This window comes from Conger conger, chromosome 4 (assembly GCF_963514075.1).
Source record: "Conger conger chromosome 4, fConCon1.1, whole genome shotgun sequence".
Classification (NCBI taxonomy): Eukaryota; Metazoa; Chordata; class Actinopteri; order Anguilliformes; family Congridae; genus Conger; species Conger conger.
Genome location: NC_083763.1, coordinates 57,535,309 through 57,549,115, shown reverse-complemented (window position 1 = coordinate 57,549,115; position 13,807 = coordinate 57,535,309). Strand labels below are relative to the sequence as shown.

At 46.3% G+C, this 13,807-nt stretch overlaps 1 protein-coding gene across 1 annotated transcript in view; it reads left to right on the top strand.

Annotated features, from left to right (window-relative positions):
- Positions 1-13,807, top strand: part of agbl4 (AGBL carboxypeptidase 4) — a 337,579-nt gene that overhangs the window by 227,921 nt on the left and 95,851 nt on the right. Inside the window, exon 6 of the mRNA XM_061239954.1 lies at positions 9,107-9,146. Within this exon, the coding sequence (XP_061095938.1) occupies positions 9,107-9,146 (40 nt within the window). The remainder of the gene's footprint in view (positions 1-9,106; positions 9,147-13,807) is intronic.

Below are 13,807 nucleotides of genomic sequence, written 5' to 3'. Positions count from 1 at the left end.
CAGGTGTGTGTATGTGTGAGTGTGTCTGTGTCCGTGTGTGTGTGCGCGTCTCTCTGTGTCAATCACATTACACCAGAGGATAGTGACCCTTCCCGCACCGTGTCCCTGTGATTCCCTGTTTGTGGAGACCCTGGGTGTTTTTATAAATGTCACATTTCCAGACCCGTCCTCCTCAATAAGCCTCCAGTGTGCTGCGTCAGGCGGGAGTGGCGGCTGAGGTAATTGCGTTGCCTGGTGCCGGGTAACTGCAGATCACCTCTGATTGATTAGCGATGTGCTGCCTCTGATTAGCGAATCGCTCCACTCCTCGCCGCGCGCCGGGCTCCTACGAGTCACAATCAAGCGCCGGACCAGCCTGTCACAGCACAGGAGCGCGCTAACACACACTCCGTAATTAAACCAAATCAGCAGCGCTCTATCCTCAGTCCTTAACCCTCCTGCTGCAGAGACCTCTCACTCACATCGCCACAAACACACACTCTCCCGTCCTGCTCACCGCCCTCTCCGGCAGCACACAGCGGGGCCTGTGTGCCGAGCCTTTCAGATGAGAACCCAGAGGGGTTTCGTTTAGTAAACCCAGCATCAGTAAATAAATAAGTGAAACTAAAACATCCTGTGTAACTCGTGAAGGTCCGCTGTGATCAGCGTCAAGCCTCGGTAGAAGCTATGCTATGTTTGCTCTTATTGTTGCCCTTTCCTAATCCTTTCTCAACACCTAGAGCCAAAACAATGGGCTGGAGGATGACTGTTTGTGGCTCTGAGGACAGGGCAGATTATTACCCTGGATTACACACGGGGAGGTCGCCATGCTAAATTGTGTAAGTAGGGTGGCCATTGATTCCCGTCTTTTGGTAAATACCAGGTCATTTGTAGTGCACTTTATCAATAAAGGCTCACTTAAATTCCAGCAGGCAAATAATTGGTGAGTCGGGGTGCATTGACCATGCTATCAGTCCCCTCTGGTCGTTGATTTGTCATGAAGTGAGTATGGTGTCATTGATTCTCTTCCAGGTCAGTGAGGGGTCACCGTCTGTTAAGTGTTGAAAGGGAGGTTGTCGGGGTGGGGGGGGGGCATGGAGGGTAATTTTTCAGTAATGGCACCCTACATATCCGCTCTTAGCAGGAAGCTTGTTGGTGGAAGTCAATGTTCTGGTTTGAATGCAGTCAGTGTGATAGAGAGACATGCCCCTTGAGTGATATGGTTAAAATGGTGGATTGAATTTCATTGACTTTTTCTGATAGTGCTGTACGGCCAGCTCAGGAAAAGTTTAACTGTCCCTCTCCTCGCTCTGTCAAATTTTATTCATGGAGGGAAATTGAAGTTAAAGTTCAATTATGCATGTATTACATGGATGGAAACATCATTGTATTATTCCACATTTGGTCTGACAATATGGATTGGAATAAATATTTTTCATATCTATACTGGCAGTGAGTTGCCATCATAGCTTGCTAACTGTATTACAATTTTTTAGAACTAGCTGAGTAATGGGAGTGTCCATACAGTACATAGCCTATGATATTTTAAGGTAATTAAGAAGGAAATTGCTTAATATTATGACCACAATGATGAATGAAAATGTAAAAAAATATTGGCTTGCCTGCATGTGTATGACCAGTTAGGGTGTTTAAGTTATTAATTAAATAGATACAATCACTTCATATTATTCAAACAGTTAGACATCTATTGTATATCTTAAATGTATATCTTATATCTATAAACTATACATAATTTGCATTCCTAGTAATGTATTTTGCAATACAAATGTAATCATAAGACAAACCCTATATTTGACCTGTTGTTTATTTCCAAATAAAAGGACAAATAAGGTATGATTGATTCTGAAAATTATAATCTGACTGCCTCCAATATTTCTTATGGGATAAATGTTTTACAACTAAAATGTTGCTTGTCTAAAATTATATCAGCTAACTAGAAATTCAATGTAATATATATTTTTCTTTTTGAAATTGGTTATACTGGGGCCGAGCTTTTACAAAACATTGCAGACCTATTTCTGTAATCATGTTTTCTGGGGGGTTTTTTTTCCCAAACTTGAAGACATTTAAATTTCAATGTGTCTCTCGATGGGATTCAACTGACAAAACAGCAGACCCAGTGGTGAATGATATTTGTTCATTAGCATACTGTGCTAACGCTGCTATAATTGTAACTGTGCTGCCTTAGCTAAGAAATTGAATTTAGCAAATATGATGCATGCAAGCCCGTAGAACTGATAAAAAAAGAAATAAAAGCAAAAAGTTTCTTCCCACTGTAGAAGCTTTTCCCCCTAATTAAACATTTCCAGCATTTGGTTTTCTCCTAATATGTTAAATCTCGCTGAAAGATTTAATTAATTTCACAAATATGCATCTGTTTTTGGGGGGTTTTAACCATGGCAATACAGAATAATCTTCACACAGAATAATCTTCTACCGATATCAACTGTTGTAGTGCAGTCATAATGGCTACTTGGCTACTTACTGTAACTGGCTTATTATCGCCCAATTCTAAACCTTTCCATAATGATATCTTCACCGACAGTTCTTACTACTAGGCTTGTATGCCTGGGGCTAGATATCGCCCGAATGTAGATTTGACTCATTTCTGAAAGGGACATAGAAAGGGTGATATTATTGCTGTTGTGTAACTGTCTCACTCCTGGTGTAAGAGATGGAGCAGTCAGGGTCAGACATATGGACTTTCCGGGTCCTCTTTCAAACAGGGCCTTCTGATGGACTGCCTGTGACAGAATGATGGAAAGGGGTCCTCTCAGCCAGCTTAGCTGCCCTTCTAATTGGCCTTTATGAATATTTAATGAAATCAAGATGAAATTCAATCATGGCTTTTAACTGCTGAATCGGAGAGTGGTGTCTGTTGGGGAGGAGGGCTGCACATTATTAGATTTCTCTGGTCTAATGTGGACTGCGAGAGTGGGGTTTCAGTAGAACACAGGTGGCTGAGAGTTAGGCTTTCAGTCTGAGGGGAGCTGGCTCTCTCTGAAGGAATTAATCTTTTATTTGTTTCGCTGTATTTTTAACCAAGGGCTTCTGGTCACGCAACCGAGTCTCCCCTACCTGGACCTGAGGTTCTTATGAGACCTTCCTGTGTTTAGTTACGAGACTCGTGATATAAATACTTGAAAGGACTGATTAAAATGACTTTCAGTGTAGTTGTGCATTTTAAAGGATAGGTATATTAAAACTGTGTAAAAATAACATCCCAAGTGTCAATAATGATATCACAATGGTACTATATATTGAAAAATATACACACATTCACATTTCTAATTAGTTGCAATAAGAAAAAGATTAAAAAGAAGTGCATGTTTTTAGCTGAATGTATACTTTTATATCCATGTCTATGTGTCCATGTGCTTTTCATATTTCAAGTATCATCCTCTTTAATACAAATTAAGGAAAGGTGGTAGGTCATTTTCTATTTGCACATTAGCAATGCCAAATTTGTTCTAAAACATTTAACCTTGAGATTTGATTGTGTCATGACTATTTTTGTTTTTGCTCTTTGGCGTGCTCCGAATAATCTTCAGTTAATTACAAATTTGGTTGTTACTTATATGAAAATGATTGTCATTGACATTGACATCAAGCTAAGTCAAGTCAAAGTAAAGTTAAGTCAATTTTAAGTAAATTTCACAACACGGTATTGCTTATATTTAAAACAAGGAACTCCAGGTCATGGCTGTTTAGTTAATTGTTTTTTAAAATATATTTTAAATATATACTGCATGCATTTAATTATGAACACAGGGTACAAGCAGGCTATTTTCAGAGGCTGTGTTTTCCAACATCAGCAATGTTTTAAAATAATATCAATGACAGAGCTCATAAATGTGACATCAATGGAACCCCCGTGAACAGCACTGCACAAACTGCACACACGAATGCGCAGACAAAAGAGCACACAAATGCATACACAAAAGAGCACACAAATGCACACACAAATGCATACACAAATGTACACACAAATGCATACACAAAAGAGCACACAAATGCATACACAAAAGCACACACAAAAGCACGCACAAACGCACACACAAAAGCACACACACATGCACACACAAAAGCACACACAAATGCACACACAAAAGAGCACACACAAATGCACACACACATGCACACACAAAAGCACACACAAAAGCACACACAAAAACATTCATGACCTGTGTTAAAAGGCGTGTCCTCCTATGGTAAGATAGGCCCAGGCCGGGGATGGGGAAAATGGAGGAGAGGGGCGCTGATGAGTCACACAGGGAGCGGGGGGATTTTCCGGGACGGATGCTGTTGTAGTGCTCTCAGGAGTGGGGGTGGAAGATGTGAGTCACACTGTTGATTCACCCCCCCCCCCCTCGACACTGACCCAGGCCCAGACAGCATCAGCTCGGGAAGTCCCCTAGGAACCCGGCAAGGACAATTAATCCCGCTGCAGAAACGGAAGCAGACGGTTTAAATAGCTCTCCAATAATTTCCCTTACCTCATCAGGAGCACAACTGTTAGAGAATGGCCCCGGCAGGGTCAGTGATTAATGACCTCTACAGAAAATCATGTGACAGTGTTTAAGGCTTATTCTCGCTCTGCATGGCAGCAGGAGGCTCTCTTGCGCCCTAATGTCACCTTACGCATATTACCGGGTAAATTGTAATAATAGAGCTAATATTATTTGCCTGATATTTTCCATATGTTCGGACTGATATATGCAAAAATAACTCAGGTTAATAATTGTAATATTGACCTCTCATGAATTTTAAATGAGACACAAAATTGTGGTTGGATTTTGAATAAACATATTCTTTTTCTACTGATAATCATCAGAAAATGTGAAAAATAAATTTAGGGGGAAATATTGCAAATGAGGTTTGGGTAGATTATGGATGGATATTTAATCCAATCTTACTATATGGTATATACACTCCTGCATTGTTAATTATAATTGTAGAAGGTACCATCTGCTGCACATTTCACCCAAGTTGGAAAGTTGGGAAATCAAGCTGGTTTTTTACTGTATTATTTTTGAAGTGATTCGGGAAAAATGAAAGCAAGAATACTCGCAAAATAATTGACAAATTAGATGGTAATACATTTTTTGAGATTAGCAAACAGCTTAGTTTCATCCTTTCAGACATAATTTGTCGTATTTTATATATTTTTTAAGAACAAATCGATAGAGAATCTATAAAAACATATTTCAGTTTGTTTGTGAGGTTTGAAGGCTGAGGATTAGCTATAAGAACCGATTAGGTGTGTTGACAGCTGAGTCCCAAACTTCACCTTTTTTCCTGCCTAGAGATTCTGAAGTGGTCAGCATTGTATACCTCAATTTCGATTTATCACACATATGACTACAGCACAAACACACAAACATATCACATTCCTGGTGTAAAATCCATCTTGAAATAACCACAAAACATAGCTTGAGCTGGTCAGACCATGTTGAGTATGGAGCTGGTCTAACTGGTCAACCAGCTACCAGCTGTTTCAAAACCTAGCCTTTTTTCAGCAGGGATGCAAACAAACATTCACACACCTCACACGTGCACAGTCTCACACACACGCACACACACACACACACAGCCCTACACACACGCACACACACACACACACACACACACCTACACACACACACACACACACACACACACACACCCACGCGCGCTCCGTGTCTAGTCACGGTCCGGCCCTTTGACACCAGCAGGACACCAGGCACCTTCCGGGTCACAGCCCCTGGCTAGCCGCGCTTTTCGGGGGGCGGTGAGATCCCATGGCTCTGGGCTATGTTCAATAAAGATTAATGCAATCCTATTTTCTGCGCCAGGATTGCCTTTCCTAATGTGATTTCTCTCTCCCTTTCTCTTGCTGGGAAACACTAAGCACCTTATCCATGTAAGGATTGACAATGAGAGTGTGAGGCGCGGTAATGCTCTAATTCACAGTAGATTAATTATCTCAGGATAAGCAGCGTCGGGGTACGGGGCCGGGGCAGGCTGAGACACGGCCTTGCGGCTCGGTCTTTCCGCCCCCGCCGGTGGCAGACGTTTGCCCCCTCGTTGCCGTGGAGAAGCGGTCGGGGGCACGGCCGGGGACGGATCAGGTGGCGTTTTGTTCAGACGTGGTTGGGACCAGGCTGCCACCAGGGGCATTCTCCGGGGAGGGTGTTTGTTGATCTTCCTGATTCACCTGTGTGCGTATGGAGACCTCTGCCCCCTGGTTTATGATAGAAATTTACCGTGGTATTGTGTGTGTGTGTGTGTGTGTGTGTGTGTGTGTGTTTGCGTGCGTGTGCGATTAAATGTGGATTTCTCTGAGTGTTTCTCCCCTGTGCGTGTGTGTGTGCCTGCTTGCGTGCGTGGGTGTGTGCGTGTGTGTGTGTGTGCCTGCTTGCGTGCGTGGGTGTGAGATTAAAGCCCGATTTCTCAGGGTGTTTCTCCCCAGTGTGTGGGTGTGTGCGTGTGTGTGTCTGGCTGCTTGTGTGCGTTGGTGTGCATGTGTGTGTCTGTGTGTGCGTGTGTGCGCACCTGCATGTGTATGTGCTCGTGTGTGTGTGTGCGCCTGTGTGCGTGTGTGTGTGTGCATGTGTGTATTAGAGTAATTTGATGTGTTCAATAATACAGGCATTGTGCAGTATATCGTTTGATACTTTTGTGTATAAAATGGGAAGGAAGGAGGAATGACTCCTCCTGTTTAAACAGTGTTTATGTAAAGGAGGATAGAATGCTGCTCCACATACACTGAGCCTGTGGTCTGAAACACACAACAGCAGCTCAGGAGTGCTTTCCCCGGCAGTACGTCCAGGGCTCACTCACACCAACGCGTCACCTCCAGTGTTCTGGGACAGGAGGGCCGCTGACTCCGGCCTTTGGAGAGCGTTTCTGTGCGCTGTGTTTCCCTTTAGTCTCTAACGCAGTATGGTGCCTCCTGCATTTTCTGCTGCTGAGGTTCAGTGACACAAGACCACTGATTCTCATGGCTCCCTCTGCCTGGCCTTTTTCTGTGAGTGCTGAAAATGCTTACACGCATCATCTACGGCTGGAGTTTTAAAGCTCACAACTTAATTATTTACCCCATAAGAAATGCAACCACATTTATGTATGAAGTAGAAAATAAATATCAAATATCAATGCGTATTTCCATGATTTTGGGTTTGTATTGTGTTTTCGGTGTGATTAGTGTTGGCATCAGTTTTTTTAATGTGCCACTTGTGACCAGTAAAATTTGAAAACCAGTGATCTGGGGAGTGCCCTGAGCAGCCTCATCTTTTTAAAAAGCCTCTTGTCATTCCAACCGGCAGGAATCAAAATGGCCACCAGAGGGTGCAGCTAATGCCGGAATAATTAACTTCTCACTTTTCCATACAGGAAATCCAGAGACAATTGTCTTTTGTCTACAGAAAAAGATCTAGACACTTGCGAGAGACAGTCATGGAGAGGCTCCTGTATGTAGTCATGCAGACCACAGCCGGACGACAGAACATGCAGATTCCTGCTGAGCCCTAACATAAGAAGCTGCACCTCGAGTCGTTCCAGTGCAGGTTTAATACTATGTGTCATCTATGAAGAAGTAAAGATACATATAATAATGTTTCTTTCAAATAACATTGACTTTTTTTTAGTTGAGAGCTGTAGACCTGTAATATACTGACTTGTGCTTTAATGTGTGTGGGAAAGGGTAAATGGTTCTCTGCCTCTGTGCAATGCGACAGATATGTTGCCGTTCTCTGAAGGAGCAGCAGGTGGCTGGAGCTCCTGTGCTGTCACAGTGACCTCTGCTGCTCAGTCAGGAACTGACTCTGCTCTCTCTGCGTCCTCGCCCAGGGAGAGACGGGTAAAGCCTTTTAGTGTGTCCTCACACCAGAACATCACTGTTTACTGGTGTGCTCACGGCTATGACTGTGCGATAACAAGAAAAGGTTTTAACTGAAAGTCCATAACTAGGAACATAATGCTATGTTTGGCACAGCAGGGATATCTGTCCGGTGTTTTTTCAAGGAGATATGGTAAAATGAAGTGAAGATTAGGCTCCTGAAGGACTGTTGGGCTTGGAGAGGGACACTCGAGGTGCATGCTGAAGATGCGTGTTTTTCTTTGAGTCCCGCCGAATTCACAATGAAGTCGGTGTCAGCCTGTGATTGCTCACTCGTCAGCCGTGATCCATGACCCGACTAAAAACAGCCCAACAGCCCCAACACTTACCACCCAGTCACACAATCAACTCTGAGAGAGGGAGGGAGGGAGAGAGAGAGAGAGGGAGGGAGATGGGGAAAGAGGGGGAGAGAGGGGGAGAGAGAGGGGGGTGAGAGAGAGAGAGGGCGAGACAGAGAGAGATGGGGAAAGAGGGAGAGAGAGAGGGGGTGAGAGGGAGAGATGGAGAGAGAGAGAGAGGGAAAGACAGAGAGCGAGGGGGAGAGGGCGACAGAGAGAGACAGGGAGAGACAGAGAGAGAGCACTGTGTGCATATATTAAAGCAGAGAGCAGACCCCCTGCCCCCATCCCGCAGAGCCTGCCCTGGCGTCTCAGGGACGCGTGGATGGAGGAGAAGGTGTTGATTAATGTAGCACTCGGGAGTCGTCGCTCTGGCGGAGGGTTAAAGAGAGGGGTGAGCCGCCGCTTCTCCTGGCCCCCTACTCTAAACAAGAGACATCAAGTGTAAAATGGGGCAGCCCCTCAAACACACTCCATCACTGCGTCTTTAGCGTTGTCTCACGTTCTCCCAAAATCAAGCGGCGGAGAGAAAAAAAACACACACGTAATGGGGAAGTGTATCGAAGCAATCCTGGCCTCACGCAAGGACAGACAAATGAATGTGGTCTAATGTGTGACTGAGACGCACACCCCGTTGTTTGAGTGCTCCATTTCCCCCACGTGCATCCATCTGCACAGCCAGATAACCATCCACAAACACTCATTTGCAAAAGTTTTATTTGTCACAATCTACAATGGATGATATAAATTGTCTTAATACCTTTGCGCACGATATATCGCTCCATTCAAAGCAAATGTGCCCACCAAATGAGTGAAATGGGCTTTAAAGAGCTCTTAATCGTAAGCGTTTTTGAAGTGTCGCTGAAGTCGTTCTCCTCTTCTTTTTCAGCAACAGCGACGCCTCGACCTCCTGACCATCACCAACCCCGGTGAGTACCCAGTCTCCCCGCGGCGCGCGGTCGCCAGATGCGGCCCCCACAGCTCCGGGTCCCGGAGGGCATCTCTCTTCCTCACTCTGTGGCTTCCCCGGTCTAAACCCACATCCTCACACTCACAAGTCGGCGAGCCTGAGAATTCGGGTTCAGGAAAGGGTCAACCTGTGGCCCGGTGCGATTCCTAATGGCGTTCACGGTGCATTAATGCGCTAATTCTTTGGAACGCTCCACGGTTCTTGAAGGTGTTGCCAGGGGCAGGACGGCGTACTTCGGGGAGGCTGTAATTTGGCGGTGGGGCCGGTGTGTGAACGGCGTTTTTGGAGATGGCGCTCTAAAGCTTCGTCGGGTGCGGAGCTCCCAGTCGGAGCGAAGCCATAAAGCCTCTGTGCTAGCGGAATCTTCTGGAAGCAGCTGGGTGACGCTGCAAATGGCAGACATGGTGAAGAGAAACAGATGGGTGAGCCAGAAAGGATACCGTGCCCATATGTTTAAAATATCTGGATGGTCAAATACGCTTTGATTAAAATAATGTTTATGTGAGGCACGCAGAGCCTGCTCATTTCCCAAGCTTTATTTGGCATCTGTTAACGCACGCAAGACAATCACTGACCTTCACAACTTTGTGAAAAGGCAAAGAGAAATGCGCTGTGTAGCGGTAACACGCAGGATGCTTCTGCTGCTGCTCTCTCGCCTCCCAGCCTCGCGCGGTCTGCTCAGCGGAAGGACCGCGCGCGTGGCTGTTGACGCAGATGCAGTTTAACGCGGCGCTGCGCGGGCGCTTTCGGTGTGTGCGTGCCCTCGTTATGATTGGCCGTGGGCTCCCTGTCAGAAGCCCCCGAATGAAAACGGCGTTGCTCACTTCACTGAGCTCTCCCACTCCTGGGCAAGGTCATTGCAGCTGGTGTGTGGAGAACAGCCTGCGCTCCGAGATGTATGAGGCTGATACGCAGACAGCAGACAAGACGCTCCCACCTTCCCCCCCTCCTGATTAAAGGCAAATTTATCAGGGGTTTTCTCCCCTCTGTGTGAGTGTGTGTGTGTGTGTGTGCGTTATGTGTAGCATTGGCACAGAGATAAGCTCACACAGTGCCTAGGGTTGGGGGTGGGGGGTGTGTGCATATGTGTGTGTGTGTGTGTGTATGGATGTGTGTGTGTGCATGTGTGTGTGTGTGTGTGTGTGTGTGTGTGTGTGCGTGTGAGAGTGTGTGTGTGAGAGTGTGTGTGTGCATGTGCGTGTTACGTGTAACATCGGCACACAGATAAGCTCACACAGTGCCCGGGTTGGGAGGTGTGTGTGTGTGTGTATGGATGTGTGTGTCAGTGTAAGATCTAACAGCAGCACAGATAAGCTCACGCAGACCCAAGTTTGGGGGCGTGTGTGTATATATGTGTATATGTGTGTGTGTCTGTGTGCTTGTGTGTGTGTGTGTGCGCACGCCAGTGTAAGGTCTAACGGCGACACACAGATAAGCTCACGCAGACCTAAGGTTGGGGGCGTGTGTGTGTAAGGTGTAACAGCAGTGGTCAGGGCCTTCACATGGCCTCCTCAGGTGGCTGGGCGGTCCTGGAGCCCGTTCCGCTGCAGTGTGGAGGTGCCAGGGCTGGGCTGTGGGGTCCCAGTGTTCAGGAGCTCTCATTAGCCCTGCTGTCTGAAGTGCGCTTCACCCACAACCTCGCTAGCCCCCTCTTTAATTGGACACTTGAGCGGAGAGATGCGCATCTGGCTCTATTGAAGCCTGACATTTCAGACTGCTGACCTTTCTGGGCTCGGCACAGCTAAATAATGATTAGTCCTGGCCATTGTTCCACCACAATGGTACACAGACATACGGCAATGTTCACAGGAAAGAAGACCAAAAGTGTGTGTGTGCGCGTGAGTGTGTGTGTGCGAGAGAGTGTGTGTACATTTGTGTATGTGTGTGCTCATATGTCTGTGCGTCCCTGTCTATTAAAAGTAAAGTAAAATAAGCCATTTTGGAATCCCGGGGTAATCGCAATGAGAAGATTGGGTGCGGACATTCTTTTGAGAAGCTATTGTGGAACTATTGATTTGAATGCCCTTTTCATATCTCTGGACAGCGCACTGCTTTGTGTTGATCTAAATTAACTGTGGTTGGCCGTGTTTAGTCCCTTTTCCCCCCTTTACTTTGCCCATTACAGAAAAAAGGTCAATTGCATTCATGAGACTTGGATAGAAGCTGGAGCTCTGAGAGAAGCAGGGAGATAATGGGCAACCTTCAGATCTCCTCTAATGACGCACCCATTCCTCTTCAACTCTCCGGGCCCGGAGACTCCCGGCTCATGAGTCTGAGTCCGCAGGGACCTGCGCGATGCCAGCGCTATCTCTCACCATCGCTCGCTTTTAAACTGAAGTGTGTACCTGTTTGCTGGGGATGAGTTGGTGTCTCTGAAGTAGACTTGTGCGCTGTCCTCGCTCCCCTCTCGTATAAACTCCGGTGTGGGTGAGAGGGGTGTTTGGGTGAAATACTAAGTCTGTGCCTCGTAGTTATCGTGTGGATAGCGTTGTCGCTTCACAGCAAGAAGGTCCTCGGTAAAAGCCACGGCCTCTCTGTGCGGAGTTTGAATGTTCTCCCTGTGCCAAAGACATGCGGTGCCCTGTTTCACAAAGCAGGATTACTGAGTTAGAGGGATAACTGCACGGGTAAACCCGGACCTCTCCCAAATCTGAAACACGGACCGAAGCAAAAAGAGCTTTTCCGGGTTTTACTCAGCACAGTTATCCGGCTCAGTAATCCAGCTTTGTGCAATGCTCCACAGGTTAGGCTACTTAGGAGGGCATTCACAGGACATTGCTGGAAAAGAGCATATGTGCTCAGTCAATCTCCCCTGCATAAATAAAGGTGAATAATAATGTATTGTAGTAAAGTTGGAAGTTGTTGCTGTGTATTGTCGTGTCGTCTGGTTGTTTCAGAGAGTAGAGGGGGTTGTAGTTGTTGGACGGGTGCAGGCAGTTGGGATGGGAGACCATGTGGCGGGCAGTAGCTTGTAACAGTCTGGGCACAGCGTGGGCTGACTTGGCACAGGAGCTCAAGGTGTTCATTTGAAGCCAGCCGCTGGTAAACACACTCGCCCACTGTTCATTTTTCTTTTCTCTCCTTCTTCTGTCGTCCGGGTAATCTGTTCTTTCTCCGCCATTTACCAGCCCTGCCATGTGACAAAACAAGCCCACTATAAAAACAATCAAAGAATATCCCTGCGGTCTCCTGGTGTCCCTAAAGTGTGTTGAATTTGAATACACGTTTATCACTTTTTCCCCAAAAAACCAAGGTTGGCATTGGTACAGTGTCTTAGCATTGGTGCTCTGTCTCCCCTGGTTTCCTCTCATCTCCAACCGCATTGGCTGTGCTTGAGCAGCCCCCATCCCCATTGGCTGTGCTGGGGCAGCCTCCATCCCCATTGGCTATGCTGGAGCAGCCCTCATCCCCATTGGCTATGCATGTGTTTGCTGTGGCTGTGCTGCTGTGGCTGTGCTGCAGCAGGGGCATGCGTTTGCTGTGGCTGTGCTGCTGTGGCTGTGCTGCAGAAGGGGCATGCGTTTGCTGTGGCTGTGCTGCTGCAGGGGCATGCGTTTGCTGTGGCTGTGTTGCTGCAGGGGCATGCGTTTGCTGTGGCTGTGCTGCTGCAGGGGCATGCGTTTGCTGTGGCTGTGTTGCTGCAGGGGCATGCGTTTGCTGTGGCCGCACAGGTGGATGGGATTGATGTGGACTGGCGGGCCTCTGGCCAGCCTCTGCGGCCGGGCTGCTTTCAGCTCGCTCAGGGAGACGCGTCTCCAACGGAGAGCGGCGACTTGGCTCCGCGCGGAGAGAGGGAGGGAGGGAGAGCGAGAGAGAGGACATTATTTATAAAACACTATCAGGGGTTTGTATAAACGAGCAGCTGTGAAAACAACACTTCCCATTATTACCCTAATTATATCCTTTCTCTGCAAATTTGCATATTTTATCTCCTCGCACTTCATTATTGGTGACTTTGTTATCGTTGTAATGTAGGGGAAAAAATCAAAAGCAGAGTGAGCGTGGAAAAAAGGAAGCGTCCCTGGCTCGTCTTCAGGGCGCTGTCTGTTGACTGTTTTCCAGGTGCTTTTAGAAACGTACACAGAAGCAGAGCTAAATAAGCAGGAGCACGCTAATGAACGGAGAACAACCGTGATAATTCAGCCGGCTCACAAAACAGATGAGCTAGAATGGGAAACATTTTTTTTCCTGTAAAGTATGCGTAATTAAACTATTATTTTAAAATATGTCCCAAGCCTACCCTGAAGCTTCTCAATGACTAACGCCCGGAGTAAACATTCTCCGCACTGCAAAAATAATAATTTCACGCGCACTTCACATAATCAACTGCGTGTTTCGCATTTGGCAAGTGGTGGAAAAAATGAAGGAGATGCTAAATGTAATCCATTGGATGCTTTACCTCTTACCATTAGCATATCAGTCTTAATCCAGAAAAGGCAAGATACTGTATACATTGTAAACAAGATTTTATTAAACGACACACAACTTCAGCAAAAAGGTGGAAGGTGAAAACAACATGCTTCAATACAATGTGTATGGTTTGATCTGGAGTTCAAATGCAATCTAATAATTACAAAATAATATACACATACAATTGGATTGAATTATTCATGTGGTGCC